Here is a 20,052-nt window from a genome sequence, read left to right on the forward strand (position 1 = left end):
GGTTTTGTTTTGTTTTTTGGTCATATGTTTTTTGGGTTCCTAACCTTGAATGAGAGCATTTAATATATTGTGTCAGCTGCCTTGTCTCATCCGTGGAAGTATGCCAACTTCTCCCGTTGGGATTCCACCCTGGAATCACATGCAATAGCCCCCCAAGCGCTAGTGTGGTCACTCTTCTATCGGAGCCCAGTTGCTAGGAATTGCGGGTTGCAATGGCGCGGCTGTGCTCATTTCTCTTGCTCATGGGGTTCCCATAGGTACCTGGCCTGCCTCTGTGAGAGCATGATGCTGGACTTCAGTAGGCCTCTGGTCTGATCCAGTACTGTGGTTCTTCTTATGTCCTTGGTATAGCTGGCTTCCAAACAGGACAAGGCAAATTCATGGAGGAAAGGGTTCGGTCAATGACCATCGGCCACAGTAGCTGCTGATGGAATCTCCAAACTTCAGAGGCAATGCTTTGCTTAATTATCGGATGCGAAGGGCAAACAAGAAGGAATGGCTTGTCTTCATAGCTCCATGAGTTTCCCTCAAGGACATCTGGCTTTTTCCCTGTCGGAAACGAGAGTGCTGGGTTGCAACTGTGATCCAGCCAGGCGCTTCTCAAGTTGTGTTCTTTATAAACAGCACCATCTACTGGCGAGTCAAATGTTCTGCGGGAAATGATTTGCAGGTTTCACGGTACAGAACTTGGCTGCGTCACAAAGTTGTCAAGGGCTCAGGTTTTTTTGGTGGGGACTAAGAAAGCAGCCCTGTGTGCCTCCTTCCCAACCACAAATCACTGGTCACCACGGCTAACCGAAATTAGTGGACCACCGTGGAGGCGGGCATCTGTGGCAAGCAACGCATAGCGTGGAACCTTTTGCAGTTCCCTTGCAGCAGGAATTGACATTGGACATCTCTGCCTTTGAGCAGAGATACAATATCTACTAGTGGGCTGGAGCATCCATTATCCTTTGACCCCTGGCAAATCCAAAATATGCTTTGCCATTTATTCTTTTAAGGTGGGGGCGGGAAACCTGAAGTGTTTTGCTCTGTTTTAGTCTTTACTGAAAGGTAATAAGTGAGTTGCCTGGTACTGGTTGAAAAAGCGGTAGTATGGGTTCACAAAGTCAAGAGTCTAGGATATGTGTGCTTGTTGTCCCCCCCCCTTTTTTTGCAAGATCCTGCACAAGATCTAGAGTGTCTAGCCTTATCACATAATGTCCAAGCTAAGTTGCCTGTGTTCCCAGCCTCCTTTGTTTCTCTCCTTTGCGCTGAAAAGCAGAGTAGTGTGCTATTGTTCCCTCTCTAGACAACCACTGAATGACAGTCGCCAATTGAGGGCACCCTTATAAATTGATAGCTTGCGGTTCAGTTCTTTGAGGCTATTGATACAGCGTCACAGTTGCGGAACACATTTCCTGGGGAGTATTGCCTGACTATTTATTTCTCCCTTTAATTTTAGGGAACACTCTAGTTCTGGCAGAGTGTTTCCATTGAGTCTCTGAAGAATGAGTTGCGCGCTCTCTCTCTCTCCCTTTTTATGCTTGATGGCTGCTTTTAGTCATTTTATCATTTCATGGGTTCTCATTTCTTTTATTGCTTCTGCCACCCATGCCAAACGAAAACCCACCCCTGCGCAACAGACGCCCCAGGGGCCAGGCTATCATTTTTTTAAACGAAAGAGTAAGTTCTGCCCAAATTTGCCCCAGAGCCATCAATTCTGTAAGCATCAGGAAGAACTTTCTGACAGTAAGTGCTGTTTGACAATGGAACGGTCTCCCTCGGGAGGTGGTGGACTCTCCTTCCTTGGAGGTTTTTAAGCAGAGGTTGGGTGGCCACCTGTCATGGATGCTTTAGCTGAGATTCCTGTATTGCAGGGGGTTGGACCAGATGACCCCTGGAGTCCCTTCCAACTCTACGATTCTATGATTTACCCTGGGTATAGGGAGCCTACAACCTGCCAGATGGTGCTGAACTACAGCTCCCATCAGCCCTAACAAGCGTGGCCAGCGGCCAGGGTTGATGGTAGTTCAGAAACATCTGGAGAGCCAAAGATTCCCCACAGGTGATTTAGACGCTGGCATTCAGGACTAGCCACCGTTGAGGACTCTTCTTGTTCCATTCATTCTTTTTTACTTTGGTGTTGGAGGGTCCTTTTAGGAACTTTGCATTTAACATTGCAGTATTCTGGTTTTAAATGAATTTTGTCAGTTTGTATTATATCTTTGTTAAATTGCTTTGAAAAATTTTTTTTGTTGTGCAAATCGGTGAAAAAAAATGTAACAAGTAACAATCAATTTCCTAGGCATGGTTCAGAAATTTGTATCAAGGTATCTGAGAAGACTTCTAGCCATGGTTTAATCTGTGTTTGAAATATGGGGTGGTTTTTACTCAAAATTAGACCCATTGAAATGAATGAACATGACTGAATTAGGCCCATTAATTTCAGTGGGTCCATTCTGAGTTAAACCCACTGCTTTTATTATTCCCATGCACCACTTGGGGATACGTGTGTGTGTCGAAAACCTTTCTTGCCAGCTTTTTCTAAATAAGACCACTTCCTTCTTTCAGGTGCTACAAGAGAAATTGGCTCTGCTCTGACCAGAATGTGCATGAGACACAGAAGCATAGAGTCCAAACTCAGGCAGTTCTCAAGGTGAGTTAATGCATGCCAGTGAGCTTGGAAAGAGCCCTTCATTATTAGCTCCTGGACTTTGGTCAAGATGTAATTGCTACACAACCCTTTTCATTCAGGACCACATTAAGTTGTTTGCTGGGGCTGGCTTCCAGCTAACCTCTGACTTTCGGTTGCTGGGAACACCCTTTCCTTTTCTCCCATCAAACAAACCGGGCTTTGTGGGAGAGGGAGATTTTACTGCCCACCCTGGGGGGGGAAAACAGGCTTGCTGGCAAAACCCTCTTTACACACCAGGAATTCCTAGTCCTGGCATGAACTGTAGCTCAGCAGTGAATGAGGGACGCCAAAGGGGGATCGGTTCCAAAGCTGAGAACTTGGGAAGTTGCTGCAAAAGCAAATTATTTTATTGGGCTTTCTCCTGTATCTGGTAACTCTCGAGGGAGTCTGAGAGCTACAGTTGCGCTGGAAGATTTGGCTATGAAATGGAGACTCCCACTGCCCAGACACCCAATGGCCAGCCCTACACTTCTCATGCCACCTGCAGTATGGAGGCAATAATAATGCACAGTCTAGCATGAAGGGCTGTTGAGAACACTTCAAAATAATTTTATGAATGGGTAAGCGCAGCTCATGGATATTGAGGGGGTTTCTGGGCATCCATGTATCTGGCTTAGGGTAGATTCAGGTTGATCCCCCCCCCTTTTGCAGGATTTGATTCCTCTTTGTGTTTTCTCAACAAAATTAGTGCTTTAATAGACTGCCTGATAAACCCACTTCAAGAGCAGATGGAAGAATGGAAGAAAGTAGCCAATCAACTGGATAAAGACCATGCAAAAGGTAAGTTATATGGAAAGGGAGCCACGGACAAGATGCTGCTGAACGATGCAGGTTTTAAAATATGACTTTGCAAATGTTTACTTTTTGTGCTGTGTATTCAAGAATCTGGTCACGCGAGGTGGCGATGGCCACTTATGGGATGATGCAGGTACAACCAGGGTTATGCACGAGCCAGCACTAAGAAATCAGGAATGGGATGCGAGAATCGCACGCTCCTTTGCTTGCATCTCCTTCCATCCCTTAAGCAAATTCCCCCTGTCCTTCTGCAACCACGATTAAGCGTCATGTTAGCTCCAGGGTTATAAACATGGTTAGGTCTAACCACAGTTTCCGTTTTTAATATGGGTTTGAAACCATGGTTTAATGGAGTTGACTTTCAAGTCCTGGTTGAGTAGGTGCCAAGGGTAGCCTTAACACTCTTACTTAACGCTGTTAAAGTAATGCAGGAGGCATGCCATTTTTTCCTAAGCTGGAAAGGACTTCAGAGGAGGGATCACGCAGTTCTGCACCTCAGTTTCTTAACCATGGATGAAGAGGATCCAAATGTGAAGATTTGATAGAAGCCGCCACTTCTAAAAAAGAGAAAGTGTTGTGTTCATTTTATGCAGATTTCAGGCCACAAGGCTAAGTATTGCTTGCAACCTCTTTAATGTTTTGTGTGTGCTTAAATGCAGCCTCAAGTGCTGAGAAGAAAGTACAACCAGAATTTGGGACTTTGCGGAGTTCCAGTGGCCAGGCCCGGCTCTAGATGTAGTCCCGGTGGCGCGGGGCGCCGGGCCGGCAGGGGGGCGCTGCGAGGGTGGGGGCGCCGGAGCGATCTCCGTGCCTCAGCGCCAGGGCGCCCGACCTGCTTGAGACGGCCTTGCCAGTGGCTAGAACCCGCGGTTCTGCCCTGTTAACTACAGAGGGATGCATTTGTAGTAGTATTAACCACAGGAAGCCGCGGTTTCTTAAAATAAAATGAAAGAACAATAAAAGACAGGTTACCACTAGAACCTGATTCTCTCTAAGAACATCCTGTCGGGCTGTTTTGATCTATTGCTGCTGCTCAAACAGGACAGGTGAACTGGTGGTTAGGCAGTGGCAGAGCAGGTAGATTTAGTGGTGGAGCTGCCACCTTTTCTTAATCCCTGCTAGCTTGTGCTGGCCGGGACATTTCATTTAGGGAGCTGGGCATGTTTAGCCTGAAGAAGAGAAGGTTAAGGGGTGATATGATAGCCATGTTCAAATATATTAAAGGATGCCATATAGAGGAGGGAGAAAGGTTGTTTTCTGCTGCTCCAGAGAAGCGGACACGGAGCAATGGATTCAAACTACAAGAAAGAAGATTCCACCTAAACATTAGGAAGAACTTCCTGACAGTAAGAGCTGTTCAACAGTGGAATTTGCTGCCAAGGAGTGTGGTGGAGTCTCCTTCTTTGGAGGTCTTTAAGCAGAGGCTTGACAGGCATATGTCAAGAATGCTTTGATGGTGTTTCCTGCTCGGGAGGGGGTTGGACTGGATGGCCCTTGTGGTCTCTTCCAACTCTATGATTCTATGATTTTCATTTGTATACCACCTTTCTTTATTACTATCCGGACAAGGCGGTTTACAAAGCTGAAGAAACAACAACAAAACAGACGGCAAAGTTCACCCACCTAATAACAATATGATCCAATACAAGAAGTCATAATAAAAGCGTAGCTTTAAAATAAACAACTTACTGGACATCAAAATAAAGCAACATTCAACAATCCCATTGGAATATAATAGGAAGCAGTAAAATTAAATACCAGCAGATAATAATTAAACAGTTTACACTTAAAAATTACAATAAAGCATTACTAAACTATAATCAATAAAAAATAACGGTAAGTCACAATGCATAAAATAGCACAAAACATATGAAACCAGAAAGTGGGGAGCTGTATCCTCCCCCATTTTAATTTATTTTGTTCCTTCCCATTGCCTTCAGTGGAAAGGGAGTAACCATGCTGCCTCTTAAGCTGGTTAAGATTCTGCCTCTGGTTTTGGGGAGGAGTTGAGGGGGGTGTCAGGGAAACAAAGGAGCCTAGGGTCCTCAGCTGTCCCCCACACGTTGCCAGGCTGCCCACAGAAAGGGAGGTCAGAAATACTGTGCATTCACCTCCAAGGGACCCTAAGGCTGGCTCCTAAGTTGTTTCATAAATGTTGTAGTTTTAACCTTGCTTGTGTTGCATATTTTACATTCTAAACTGCAGGGGGTGGTGAAGGGCGTTTGAGGTGCAGGTTAAGCAGGGCTACGAGCAGGTTCTGACTCAGCCCACACCTCCTCCTCCTCACGAGTAATCAAACAGGAGTACTTGGCTTATATTGAGGCCCCCATTGGGTGGGTTGTTGTGACATCGCTCATCACTGGGGCAAGACAGCCATATGTCAAGAATGCTTTGATGGTGTTTCCTGCTTAGCAGGGGGTTGGACTGGATGGCCCTTGTGGTCTCTTCCAACTCTATGATTCTATGATTCTAAGTGACGCCAATCCTGGCTCACCTGCACCGGCTGCCAATTGATTTCCAGGCCCAATTCAAAGTGCTGGTTTTGACCTATAAAGCCTTAAATGGCTCAGGACTGCACTACCTCAACGACTGCCTCTTTCCATATGAACCTACCCGGATCCCGAGATCATCTTCTGAGGCCCTCCTTTATGTGCCTCCTTTACGAGAGGTCTGGAGGGTGGCAACACGAGAACGGGCCTTCTCTGCAGTGGCTCCCCATCTGTGGAATGCTCTCCCCAGGATGGCTTGCCAGGCACCTTCATTGCACATCTTTAGGCACCAGATGAAAACTTTTCTCTTTAGCCAGGCATTTGGCTGATTAACGTGGGAGGCGGGTTATTGGTTTGGTTTTTGTTTTATTACGTATTTTGTATTCTCATTTTGTATTTTTCTGTTGTGAACTACCCTGGGATCTTTGGTTGAAGGGCAATATACAAATTTAATAAATAATATTAATATTTTCCTGCTCTTCCCTTCCCTTTTTACATACTGCTTTTGCGCTAAATATTAGTGAATGCATTAGCATGCATAAACAAACAACAGTAGCTTAAATTGCTTTCTCAAACACTGCATGCCATTCTCTCAGCTCTTAGCATCATCAGGCATAGCCAGATCTATTTGTTTATTTTTACAAAGCATGCCGTAGCATAGATGTCAAATGTGTTGATATTCAGACTGTGTTTCCCGCCTTCTCTCTTTCTCTCTCTAGAATACAAGAAAGCCCGCCAGGAGATTAAAAAGAAATCTTCAGACACACTGAAACTACAGAAGAAAGCAAAGAAAGGTAAATTTCTCCCCGAGGTTTTCCTTACTCGCTTGATGTGTGGCTGCCCTGAATTTCCTGTTTGTTTGTTTTTATTGCAACAAAAAGCTGTGTTTCTATGACTGTGCGTAAATAATAATTTGGATGTATTGATAAGTTTTTGACACACACACACACAAAATTTAGGGTAGAATTAAACATTGTGGTCTTCTTGCCATTTCATCTGCACAAGTACCCTGTTTCTCCTAAAATAAGAGATACCAATAAAATAAGCCATAGCAGGATTTCTAAGCATTTGCACAGTATAAGCCATACCCCAAAAATAAGACATAGTGATAGGCGCAGTTCTGGAGGGCCCCAAGGAAGAGGCAAGGCTGGACGCGTAATAAAAAATAAGACATCCCCTGAAAATAAGCCACTGGGTTGTTTTTTAGAAAAATAAATATGGGACGGTGTCTTATTTTTGGAGAAACATGGTATGTCTTTTTGAAAGATGGAATAGTCTCCCACCCTCTCCTCCCCCTTTGCACTGTTCTGGGGGATTTTTCTGACACACATCCCAAGCCAGTGGGGGGACAAAGCCCCATAAAAGGCCTTGCACAGGGCTTCCATTGACGGGGCTGGATAGGCGAATGCCAATCAGAGTCTCCATCCACCCTGGAGAAATTTTTACGAAGCTGAACCCCGTTCTAAACTTATTAGGCTCACGTCCACCCCTTACATTTAACACACATTTGAAGCAAGTGGCTCCTCCACCCCCGGAATCATGGGAACTGTAGTTTGTTGATGGTCCTGGGAATTGTAGCTGTGTGCTTTGAACTACAAGTACCAGGTTTCCTAAGGTGCAGGGTGAGAAATTCACTTTAAATGTATGGTGTAAATGTGATCTAGACCTCGCACCGAGATATAGCCTGCTGCATACTGTTTACGCCCTCTCTGTTCTTCAGGCCAAAGGGACGCTCTTTCAGGATTGCCAGGGGTGAACAGGAGAATTTACAGCAAGGCTCAAAGGCTTCGCTCCTTACGTGGCAGCTCTGCTGGACAGCGTCCCTCTCAGTGTGGGATTGCTAGGACTTGCAACCTCTCTCTTCCACTGCCGCTATCCCAGTTGAGGCCCTGAGCCACAGTTGGAGAGGGTTTGATGCAGGATCAGCTTGCCCTGCGCATGGAATATGCATTGCGCTCAAGTGGTTTATAACACTGCAAAAATTAACTGGGAAGCGAGCTGCCTTATGGCAAGTAAATTGGGGAATGTTGTTTGTTCCCATCCATTGTTAATTCCATCCCTAAACAGCAGAACTCCCACACTTAACTGCTGTCGCGTTGACTGTCGTGATACGCATTTATTTGTGCTGAGTAGGAGGAAGTTTGGGTCAGCAGTAGGACTACTTCCTCCCACCAATGCATTTTAATCACTGTGTAAGTGCATCGGCCTTCACACTGAAATAATTTCAATATTCGTCCAGAGTTCTGGTGCGAGTATGTGTTTGTGTGTGTGTGTGTGTGTGTGTGTGTGTGTGTCTGTCTGTCTGTCTGTCTGTCTGTCTGTCTGTCTGTCTACCTGTCCAACACCATAACCCCTTCATCCTGTAAAATCGGTCCCCCTATTATGTCTTGTGCTCCCAGGCAATGCTGGAGACACAGCAGGAATAGAGAAGAGAAGCACTTTCATAACGCTCAGACACTGTTCTGAACAGTCTCTTGCAAATGCTAAGTCCACCGCAGGGTTGGTGTGTGGCACTGAGAGCAGGATAACTGCTCTTGACCATCAAAGTTCACCTCTTGCCTGTCTCAGGAGACAATGGAGGAGTGTGCCTTTTGGGGGTGAAGTCAAACGGTTGGAATACAGTGGTACCTTGAGTTACAAACGCCTCAGGTTACAAACACTTCAGGTTACAAACTCCGCTAACCTGGAAGCGTTACCTCGAGTTGAGAACTTTGCCCCAGGATGAGAACGGAAATTGTGTGCCGGCGGCGCAGCGGCAGCAAGCAAAAGCACGCCTCTAGTTAAGAACAGTTTCAGGTTAAGAACGGACCTCCGGAATGAATTGAGTTCATAACTAGAGGTACCACTGTATTACAGCACCTGCTGTGGCTGTAGAGACTGATATGGGCCAGACATGTTTTCGTTGAGGATGGGGCCAGACAAAGCATCCAGTTGTTCTGCTGTAGCTGCATCGTGGTGTTTCTTCTCTCTCCTTGCTCCATCCTAGCAGTCATTCCTCCTCTGGTCGCTGCCGTGGATGCAAGACCTGACTGACTGTCTCCAGGCACTGGAGACTTCTGCAGGGGATTCCCACATGATGAGGTTGATGTTGCCAGCCTTCATGTCCCATTTGCGGACATCTTTGTAGTGCATAGTTGGTCTGCCAACGGGCCTGGTGCCTGGAGCCAGCTCCCCATAGAGCACGTCCTTGGGGAACTTGCCCATCTTCCATTCTGTGGACCTTAGGATGATGGGATGGGCTTTGGGGAGGATGCACAAGGCGTTAATACTCTGATTTACCGGAAACATGTAGGGTACTAGCCTTGTCCCCCTAGTCCACTGATTGCACACCACGTGTCTTGTGCTGTCGAGATGTAACCTTGCTGAAATTTGGAAACTACGTTTTCTACTTTGTCCAGCTACCTCTTGTTTCTTGTAGTCTCTTTGTCTGGCATATCTGTACACGCACGGTGGGTCCTATAGAGTGGAAATCTGTCCCTTCTGTTTGTCCATCCACGTGTATGGAAAATATGCAAGGGGGGAATTTATACAGTGGTCCACACACAAGCTGCTTTAACTTGGTTTTTTGATGTGACCAGGTTCCCTCTACTACTAGCAGTGCCTCCACCAACTTTTGGGGCAAGCTCTCCCAACGCAGCTTACGATAAAAATGTTACAAACAAAACAAAACAAAACGAGAGGCACAACTGCTGAAACTCCCTGTTTTATTAGAGTGAAGGTGCAATGTCAGTACTTTTACATTTTTCTCATGGTAAAACAGGACAAAGCCATACTGGAAAATGGTTTGGGTTGTGGGCACTTTATTGTGAGTTCTGCTGTCCACGCATGCGTCACAATTTAATCCCATATTCCCATTTGATCCCCATTTACTGTTTCCACTGAAAATCCATTATTATTTTTTAAAAAACAAATACAAACGAAATTGTAAATCTGGATGGTGGGATAGATTGGGTGGCAATTTGATGAGGACAAGATTGTGTGGACATTTCGGAAAACTTGCATGCAGTAGCAGCACTAAGTTCCACAATAAACCGTTGAGTGGAAGTGTCCTTGGATGTTAAAGGTATCGATAGCCCTTGAGAGTAAAGCTTGATTGCATCACTTCATTTTAAGTGACTAAAAAATCGCGTTGGATTTGTCTGATGCATTCTCTCTGTTTTCCAGTTCAGTAAAATGTTTTTGGGTGTGCAGGCATTTCAAATTTTAATTTTGCTACCAGTTTAAAAATTAAGATTACACAAAAGCCATAAGGTGGTGGTGAGATTTATGTACAAAGACCCAGGATTCTGAACTGAGTGTATGAAATGTGAAAGATTTCTTAACCAGATTTCTTAAGAAAAGCGAATTTCCCATTACAGGTTGGGAATTTATTACAGCTCACCATGGTCTTCTACACTATATTATATTTGTGTCTATTTTGATACTTGTTTTTCAACAGCTCAGCAAGCCTTTCATTCGCCTTGGGCCTGTATCTATAGCTAAATACCATTTCCAGTTAGAAAACATTGCGTCCGTTACTTCAACGATTTTTTGCAACCATTTTTGAAAATGTGTAACATAACATTGGCTTATTAACAGTTTGATAGCCCAACCCATCAGTAAATGGTATATTTAAAAATGGCAAACCACTTTCAGCAGCAAAAGGTAATCCTGAAATTCACATGATGATTTTGATCTTAGAATAAGATGGGTTGTCACTGATTGTTGGTCTCTAGATATTTCTGTTCCGTAGGCGCTTGCTTATCTCAAAGACAACTATTTCATCTAACAGATTTTAGCATTAAAATATATTTTAACAGATTAACAGATTTTAGCATTAAAAGATTTTAGCTCTTTATACAGTATATCCATTTTAAAAACAACTAGGAGGAGCTTGAGGGCTGAATTACGGAGGGACTGCAGATCCTGTGGGGCACAGAATTAAATTAGGATATTTTGTCACGTTTGGGAAATTCGTCTGCTATATTGAGATTACTTGTATGACGCAAGTATCTACAGAAGTCACACACCGCTGTGTCACACTGCTGGAGTGTGGATCTTCTGTAGCACATATGTATTTTTAAGGTCACAATAATGTGCTTTTTTCAAGGTTGGAGAGAAGAACCCGTGGATGTGCTTACCAGTCTTTGCTTTAAAATATGTGATGATTTCATTAGTCATGCAGTGATTTTTATTACTCTGATTTCATATTTTTCTATCATATTTTTCTTCAGTAATCTACATAGAAAGACACACACACACACACACACACTTGTCTAAACATGAAAATTGTGCAGCGATTTAAACTAAGCAGATGTATACAAATTTGCATAAGACGTTCCAGTTGCATAATTTGAGTTTTGTGCTTACAGTAAACACACCCTTCCCTGTCTTAACATGTGCACAGAAGGATGTGGGGGCTCCTTAAGTGGTGTAAAAAGGGTCAATTGAGATTATCCTCCAAAAAATGATTTGGAGGAACAGTAGTGTTTTAGTAATGTCCTTTCCTATACACCAGTTTTCTCTTGTTTTCAGTTTTCTTCTAATCGTATTGTGCCCTGACACCTGAATTGGGCAAACTATGGTTAGCGCCTAACCTCCAACCTATGATTTGAAACCATCGGTTGCAAAACCGCTTCAAACCGTGCTTTTCAAATGACAGTTTAGATGCTAGCGCTATCCACAGTTGGCCTGATTTGTTTGTTACAGGAAACCATGGCATAGAGTGGGCTGAACCCGGAAGCGGAGAAATGGAGTCGGGAACAGGCAACTCCTGATACTCCAAACCATGACTTTAAAAATGGGGGTGTCCAATTTCAATAGACCTCTTAATCACAAATCTAACTTTTCCCCTGGTTCCCCGTCGAATTCATCAAGTTGCGTCATGCAAATGTTCAAACGACCAGCTGCTGAGACGAAAGAAACCGGAAGTTCTAACAAAGCTAAAAAAATTAAAACCAGCTTGAGTACAGCAGGATTTTGTTTGGGTGGAAATTTAGCACTTTGACCTTAGGAACTTTGGAATGTGAAAGAAGGAAAGAAACCTTTGGCATGAACGGGGTCATTTTGCTTCTCTACAATCTGCTAATGATGTATCTAAACACTAGGAGATCTAGAACACTGGTTTTGACTTCTTTTATTTTCCTTTTCCTGTGTCAATTTTTGTATCCTGCTCACCTTCTCGACAGCTGAGGCGCTGGGTAAGTCTGAGCGGTGGCTGGTTGGTATAATTCTTTGCTGTGGCCTCTTACGCTTGTCTGGTCTCTACTAGCTGCCTAGACTTTAATTTCGAATTAAAAACTCCTACATCTTTTGGCCTCAACACCCGAGACCAGGTGTTGGAACCAACCAATTCATTGGTGCTTAGTACTGGCATTAAATTGTTTTAAGTTCCGGCTGGCCCTCAAACACTTCTCAAGTTTCTGGGCATCATGATGATATGTGGCCAAGTTATTTTCTAGACCTGACTTGAGGCATTCAGCGCTGTCCCATTTTATTACCTTTTCCGGAGTATGTGCAGGAGAATTAGCTCCACATCTTAATAGCCTAGGAAAGAGCTGAAATACTCTAGTCGAAATCACAGCTCAATTCTTACTACCAAATTGATGCCACCAAATTATAACCAAATTGATGTAAAGGAGCTGAGCAGCATTTATTTGTAAGATTTTTTTTACCTGCCCATCACCATAAGGTCCTGGGATGGTTTACAGCTGTAGAAAATACAACAGAAATAAAAACTGATGAAACCATTACAGAAGGAGCAGAACGATATAAATTCGGCCAAAGAGGTGGTCCCAGGAAGCCAAATACATTCATTTTCAACAGCTGAGGTGTGTCTTCACCATACGGTGAAAGTTGTACAAGTTAAGATGAAAGACACACCTCTCTGCGGAGGGATTTCCATAGGCTAGGAGTCGCCACAGAAAAGGTCCTCTTCTTGGCCACCATCCCTGACTCCTCTGAGGGGGGTGGAACTGAGTAGACTTATCCAAGTGTGCTGGGCTAGGTGTCCAAGAGACCTGAGGTTAGAATGGCGACACCATCAAATTTATTCCGTTTTTGAAAACTTGCTTGCGATCTCTCAACAGGATGATTTCAAATATATGTGCCTATTCGAAACATCTTTTTAAAGTCTAGAGCCTAAATTCCCCTGTTTGTTACGTAACCCCTTGACCCTAAGACATACCCTTTAAAAAAATCACTTGCATGTTATGCCCTGATTGATAACAAATATATGAGTTTGGTGTGTTGAGAATGGGTAGAAATACGTGGTTCCGAAATGAGGCTTTCAATTGGAGATGACTGACAAGTCGGGCTGTAGGGAGTAGAAAATGACTTTTGTTTATCCTAAAATGTTGTGATCTTCAGTAAGTTTGCAGCAGGGAAATCCCATAGTCCCTGGCCATTGGTCCATGCTGGTTGGGGTTGGTAGATGATGGAGTACAGCAAACATCAAGGGAGCTTACCTGTCTTAATTTTTAATAGTGGGAAAGACAATAAGGGGAGGTGAAGGAGAGATAAACGTAAGCAAAGGGTGAGATAAACGTAAGCAAAGGGTGAAGGGGGAGCAAGTGTCTCTATATCTTGTTGGACTTGGGTAAAGGTAAAGGTACCCCTGACCATTAGGTCTAGTCACGGACAACTGGGGTTGCGGCGCTCATCTCGCTTTGCTGGCCGAGGGAGCCGGCATTTGTTCGCAGACAGCTTCTGGGTTATGTGGCCAGCATGACTAAGCCGCTTCTGGTGAACCAGAGCAGTGCATGGGACTCAGATATAGGGTGCCAATTGGCCCTGAGGATTAAGGCGTTACACCCAAGCTTTCAAGGAAAATGTGAGTTTGAGGAGGGAGAAGGGAGAACAAGCTGATGGTTGTGGTTGGGTTGGTTTTTTTTTTAATGGAATGAGATTCATGTAGTGCTGTGTGCGCACTGATGAAGCAACCTTTCTGTGAAACTCACAGTGTGAATGTGTTTGAGAGAGAGAGGCTGTTTCTGTTCTTGTCTTTATACCATAACAACACAACAGGGAAGGTGGTGATAGCATAGCGAAATGCAATGTGGCAAGAGATAGTGTCACCAGGGCAACCGTTAGACACTTAGAAATCTAAACAACCACGAAAATAACAGGAGCCACCTTTTTCTGAATGAACATTTATATATTTGAATCTTGATAGAAGGAAGAATCTGCGCATAAATCAAAGAGTTACTCAACGTTCAGACGTAGTTCCGGTCTACATCACATTTCCTCCCCCCCCCCAAAGGGCCTAATCACCGAGCTAACGAAGTTAAATAAAACAAGATTCCAGTCCACGTCTATTTCCATATGAGGTAAACAAAATGTGAAGAGAACGCACACATGCAACATTACCTGTGTGGTAAAATGTAGGTAGTGTGCAATTATACACCAGTGGTGCCTCGACTTACGAATTTAATCCGTTCCGAAGGCACCTTCAAAGGTCGAAAAATTCGTAAGTCGAAAAGCGCCATTGGAAACTCAATTTCCCATAGGAATGCATTGGAAACGGAAAAATTCGTAAGTCGAAGCAACCCCATCTAAAAATTTGTAAGCTGAAAAAACCCTATCTAAAACCGCCGCGGTTTCCGTTCGGATGCCCCATTCATAAGTCGAAAAATTCGGTTGTCGAGTCGTTCGTAAGTCGAGGTACCACTGTACTAATAATTTATGAGTGGATTCTTCTTCGATCGAGATTCAAATATTGAGAAAAAGATGTCTCGTGTTATTTTCATGGTCTTCATACTGTGGCAGGAGAGTAAAGAGAAAGTCTTAAGACGGGGGTCGGCAACCTAAGGCCCGTGGGCCACAAGCGGCCCACGGGGAGCTGCCCCTGAACCGAACCGCCTGGGGACTCACTTCAGCAGCAGCGGGAATCATGTCTGCATAGACCCGGATGCCGTAAATCACGTCTGTGCAGATGCCGTAAATCGCAGGCACACACGCGATCCGGCCCGCGGAGGGATCTCCACTGGAGTGAACTGGCCCAGCCCAAGGTAAACCTTACTGACCCCTGGTCTAAGAGTTGCGCTACCAAGCGGTGTTGAGAGCACCCCAATATGTAGCTACTGGGATGATATTGAGGCTGGTATCTTCCTAGCATGCCTCCTATATAGCAGAGGGCCGAGGTAGACCACAGGTTTTAGCTTTCTGCTTCAGTGAGATCCCAGCTGCACTCATATGGCACCTCTCAGCACTTACAGAAGTCTGTCCAAGGCACTTAATTCCGATTTAGTGTCTGCCTTACGAACACAAAAGCTTCTGCCATGCACAGTTGCACTTGAGTAGCCAGAGACTTAACAGGCAACACACTGGAGAGTCCGAGCTCTTTAATTTCTTCCTGCAGTTAAAAGAACGGCCGGTATGCCCTTGTGACGCACAGCTCCCATCTTGCTTTGCTTGCCTTCAGTGGGGTGGAGGTTAAAGGTGTTCACGGTGAGGGGATATTCGCAGCATAAACTCTGCCTGCCTGCCGTTGGGAAGAAGCCGTGTAAACGGTCATTCATGGAGAGATGGAGGCATGGTTGGCGGCGAGCGTAGAGGACTCTGGGCAGCACTCTTGCATCACACATGGCATTGCAAGGTTGAAGACCATGATTGCCACCTCCGACCTTAATGGATCTGGCGCTGGCTGAGAGCCAGGATGGCAGAGTTGGCCCCATATTGCATCTTTTCCCAACTAATGCCAATAAATTTCATTGGACTGTAACTCCCGTCAACCTTGACCATTGGCCATTCTGGCTGGGGATTATGGGAGTTGGGGGACCAGCAAGATCTGCTCAGCAACACCAGCTGTTGAGGTGATTTGTGTCCTGTGAGTCCTGGTCTCACGAAGACTCCTAGTCTGTAACTGAATTTCTGCTGTACCTGCCAACACTTCCATTCTTTGCAGTGGCATTTTCTACACACACGTTATTTGCTACAGAATAAGCTTTTTGTGTGCAGAATTGACTGGCTGTGAGCAGCCGCATTTAAGTCAAGGTGGGCTTTTGGGGCGGGATATACACTAGTGTCTTACCTTAATAAGCTTTCTGGGCTAGCTCACAGGCTGTTGGTTTTCTTTTGTTTGCAACACACATACCTGCTTTGATGTTCTGACAAAGTCCCTAAACCCTGAAGGCAAATAAATGTACTGCTTCTGTCAGCTGCTGTCTCATGCCAGCTTCAGTTTTATGAATGCCTTTTTGTGGTCACTTTTGCCAACGAAGCACATCCACTTGGATACCAAGCTGTACTTTAACGGTTCGTTACTTTTCTGGGGAATTTTTAAAATATACTTAAGATGAGGGGAGATGCACAATATGGTGATGAGTTTGGCAGGAGATGAGAGCTGTGCATACATTTGAACGCCAATATCCTTGTTTGCTTGTAACCCAGTGGCTTGAATTGAAGCAACTTCCCTATTTCCCTTGTGAAACTGATTTTCCTCCCTGATACCTTTACGTGAAAAGTTTGTACATATATATATACCAACTCCTATTACCCCCCTTTAACTTTTGCTTATGAAACTGAATTGGCTTTAAACTGGGGTGAGTAACCTCTTCTGCTTCTCCTCGACCTGACATCCTTCACTAAACTTTGGTGGGACCCAGACAGGATCTTACTGAACTGGCGAGTCCCGGGAGTCCCGGGACAAGGGAGTCGGTGTTGCACAACCTTCGATCTGTCCTCTAAACCAGCCTTCCTGCCTTTTTACGGAACCATTTTCAGTTTGCTGGCCAAGAGAACACCTGCCTGCACCTGTCCCCTAAACTCCTCCAGGGCATGTTCTAGGCTGCATGGCCATAGAACATGCTTGGTGGGTAGAACACATGCCTTGCGTGCAGGAGTTCCCGAGTCTGAACCTTGGCGTCTACAGTTGAACAGATGAGAGAGCAGGCAGTGGGAAAGATGTCTGTCAAATGCAGGCATGGGCAAACTCAGCCCTCCAGATGTTTTGGGACTACAACTCCCATCATCCCTGACCACTGGTCATGTTAGCTAGGAGTGATGGGAGTTGTAGTCCCAAAACATCTGGAGGGCCGAGTTTGCCTATGCCTGGTCAAATGAGTTGCTGCCGGTCGAAACAGACAATACTGCAAATACAGTGAGCTGGTCGAAACAAAATAATTTCCTTTTTCTTCCAATAGCACCTTAGAGACCAACTAAGTTTGTCATTAGTATGAGCTTTCGTGTGCATGCACACTTCTTCTTATATATCCCCACTCTCTCACTATATATAAGCACCTGGTGACTTCTGTTTCAGTGTATCTGAAGACGTGTGCATGCACACGAAAGCTCAAACCAATGACAAACTTAGTTGGTCTCTAAGGTGCTACTGGAAGAAAAAGAAAATTATTTTGTTTCGACTACGCCAGACCAACACGGCTACCTACCTGTAACAGTGAGCTGGTGTGAGGCAGCTTTCTGCATTCCATGCAATGCATTGGGCAGGCCTTGGGGGGCTTATTGTTATTCTGTATAAAGGAATAGTGCACTAGGTAATGCATATTATACGAGGAGATTGGTAATATCGGTAGGCAAGCTGTCATCATCAGAAGACCCTTGCTGGATCAGACCAAAGGCTCACCTAATCTCGTGTCCTCTGCACCACAGTAGCCTTGGGAGGCCCACAAGCAGGACATGAGCACAACATCACTGTCCCATTTGTGTTGCCCCAGCCAGCAAGTGGTACTCGGAGAAGGCTTCCTCTGTTCCTGAGGGTAACATGCAGCCCTCATGACTAGCGGCCCACTGATAGGCAAATTCATAGAGGGCAGTTTGAAGCCATCTTTGTTGGTGGCCTTTGCTCTGCCTTTCTGTAAGTGAATTCCATAAACTGCCAGTGCACTGTGGAAAAATGCTTCCTTTAGTCTTTCCTGAATCTCCCACTGTTGTTTCATTGGACGGCTCCAGGTTCTAGACTTGTATCAGAGGGAGAAAAAACTTCCTCCAACCACGTTCCCCATTCTATAAATCTGTTATGGCGCCAGATATGTTTTTCTACCATTACTGATCTTCTTGTTAAAGGAACCCCAAATAAGCTGCTAACGGTTCCGAGGGTACCCTGAAAAAAAGTGGGGCAGACCGCCAGTCTGTGTCAATGTAGCTTGAATTGTTCCATCTTCTGTTACGTATTTGATGAAATACAATATTTGACCGCTCTGTGAAAGCTTAACCTCTTCTCATCTGTGTAGCCTGTTCTTAATACTGGAACATAGAAGAACTGTGTTTCCTTTGTTAAAATTAATATTCCCTCCCCTTTGTCCCAAAGGAGGTGTGCTAGACTCCTTGATTTAAGTCGCAAATTCAGCTTATTCAAGGCAGATTCACTCCCATTGAGGTGGATCGACAAGGGAGTCAACGGCATGTAGTGACTAGCCGTGTGAACATGCTTGACGTGAGCCCAGAGATAGCCAAATGGGCTTCCTTGGGAGTAGCTTCGGCCTCTAACCACCTTTGCTTTTTCTCCGTTGTGAATAGGTAGAGGAGACATCCAACCTCAGCTAGACAGCGCCTTACAGGATGTGAATGATAAATACCTACTTCTTGAAGAAACAGAGAAACAGGCTGTTAGGAAAGCCCTGATTGAGGAACGCGGCAGATTCTGCTCATTCATTTCCATGCTGCGGCCTGTGATTGTGAGTTTTGTTTCGAGCCTTTTCCCCGTTGCTTCCACAAAGCATGTTTTGAGTCTGAAATTCCCTGGTGTCAGAAAAGGTTATTTATGTATGATGCTACTACTACAGGCCTGTGTTTTGTTAGCCCCAAAATGGAAAATGAGCAAGGTCCCAACTAAAGAAGAATGGCAACTTAAACTTGACAGAATATGTGCAGCTTGGGGACTGGGAAAACGTTTCTTGAATATATGGGGGGAGGGAACTATGTACACTTGAAAATGTTGGCAGCAATGGCAGCATTAAGATAAATTTAACAGTGTAAATAAGTTTTGATGGATGCAATAATGGAATATTGTTGTTCTTGTAAAATACGGCAGGGATTTATGATAGGCAAAATGAACCATGGAAAGAGAAGAAGGGAAGTTATTGATATTTTAAGGATGTTTAAATGAGTATTTTAAATTGTAAAACAGAAAATGTAATAAAAATTATTATATATAAAAAAAGAAAGTGATGTGGCAAGAACTAAGAAGGCTTTTTTTCAATGGTTTAAGAATGAAGGAATGTTGACATCTTGCTTGCCAGCCTGACCTTTTCTGTAGCTTCAGTCATAAGTATCTAATAACCTTTACAAATTGTGTCTGTTTAAAGAAGTGAATGGTGCTTCTGCCTTGGGCTTAGTAAGATGAAGCAGCTAGTTTGTTGAAGTTGACCCAAATTGCATACACCATAGAACTCAGTAACACGGGCAGTGTGCTGATTTTCTGCTTCGTTTCTGGGTTTTTTTTTAATCTTCCAGGAAGAAGAAATCTCAATGCTGGGAGAAATAACTCACCTGCAGACCATCTCAGAAGATCTGAAAAGCCTCACTATGGACCCTCACAAGCTGCCGCCATCAAGTGAGCAGGTTAGTTTGACTGAGGAAGGTCAATCTATTTGGTTTACTGTGTCTACTCAACTCCCAAAGGGTAGAATTCCATATATGTGCAAAAGCTTAGGACAATGACCCATTGAAAAGACTTCCCCATGCAAGTGCTATTGATACGATTGGAAGCTGCCCAGGAACATGGTAACATCCTTGCCTAGCTCCTCTAGGGGTGGCCGGCTGTGGGGGCTTCAGGGGGAGAATTTTCCAGTAGACTGTGCCCTTGACCTTCATCTGTGTCAATATTTTCCCAACCTGGTGCCCTCTAGATGTTGTTGGACTACAACTCCCATCATCCACGACTGTTGGTTGTACAGGCCAGGGATGTTGGGAGTTGTAGTCCCAACAAAATCTGGAGGGCACTGGGTTGAGGAAGTGTGACACTGTAGCTTCACTAGATTTCAGCAAGCGGCACTGGAATATGGTTGGCAGAATCTTGAATAAAACTGGTTGTGTTTGGTAAAGGTTTTGCTGGTCTGGAGGGCTCTGAGAAATGTGTGTTTCAAGAAAGAGAAAGAGACCGAAGGACCGTGATAATAACAAGTCCGCAATGTTAGAAATAAGTGTGCTGGGATG

General features: G+C 44.6%; 1 protein-coding gene across 15 annotated transcripts in view; it reads left to right on the forward strand.

Moving 5' to 3' along the window:
• The window catches only part of MTSS1 (MTSS I-BAR domain containing 1), a 145,070-nt gene that overhangs the window by 106,717 nt on the left and 18,301 nt on the right, over window positions 1-20,052 (forward strand). For 8 of the 15 annotated variants that reach the window (XM_060277626.1, XM_060277632.1, XM_060277627.1 and 5 more), the window contains exons 4-9: window positions 2,554-2,638; window positions 3,366-3,457; window positions 6,681-6,755; window positions 12,129-12,140; window positions 18,415-18,572; window positions 19,351-19,458. In XM_060277626.1, the coding sequence (XP_060133609.1) occupies window positions 2,554-2,638; window positions 3,366-3,457; window positions 6,681-6,755; window positions 12,129-12,140; window positions 18,415-18,572; window positions 19,351-19,458 (530 nt within the window). The remainder of the gene's footprint in view (window positions 1-2,553; window positions 2,639-3,365; window positions 3,458-6,680; window positions 6,756-12,128; window positions 12,141-18,414; window positions 18,573-19,350; window positions 19,459-20,052) is intronic. The other 7 variants (XM_060277628.1, XM_060277634.1, XM_035124950.2 and 4 more) reach the window with 1 other exon arrangement.

This window comes from Zootoca vivipara, chromosome 8, assembly GCF_963506605.1.
Source record: "Zootoca vivipara chromosome 8, rZooViv1.1, whole genome shotgun sequence".
NCBI lineage: Eukaryota > Metazoa > Chordata > Lepidosauria > Squamata > Lacertidae > Zootoca > Zootoca vivipara.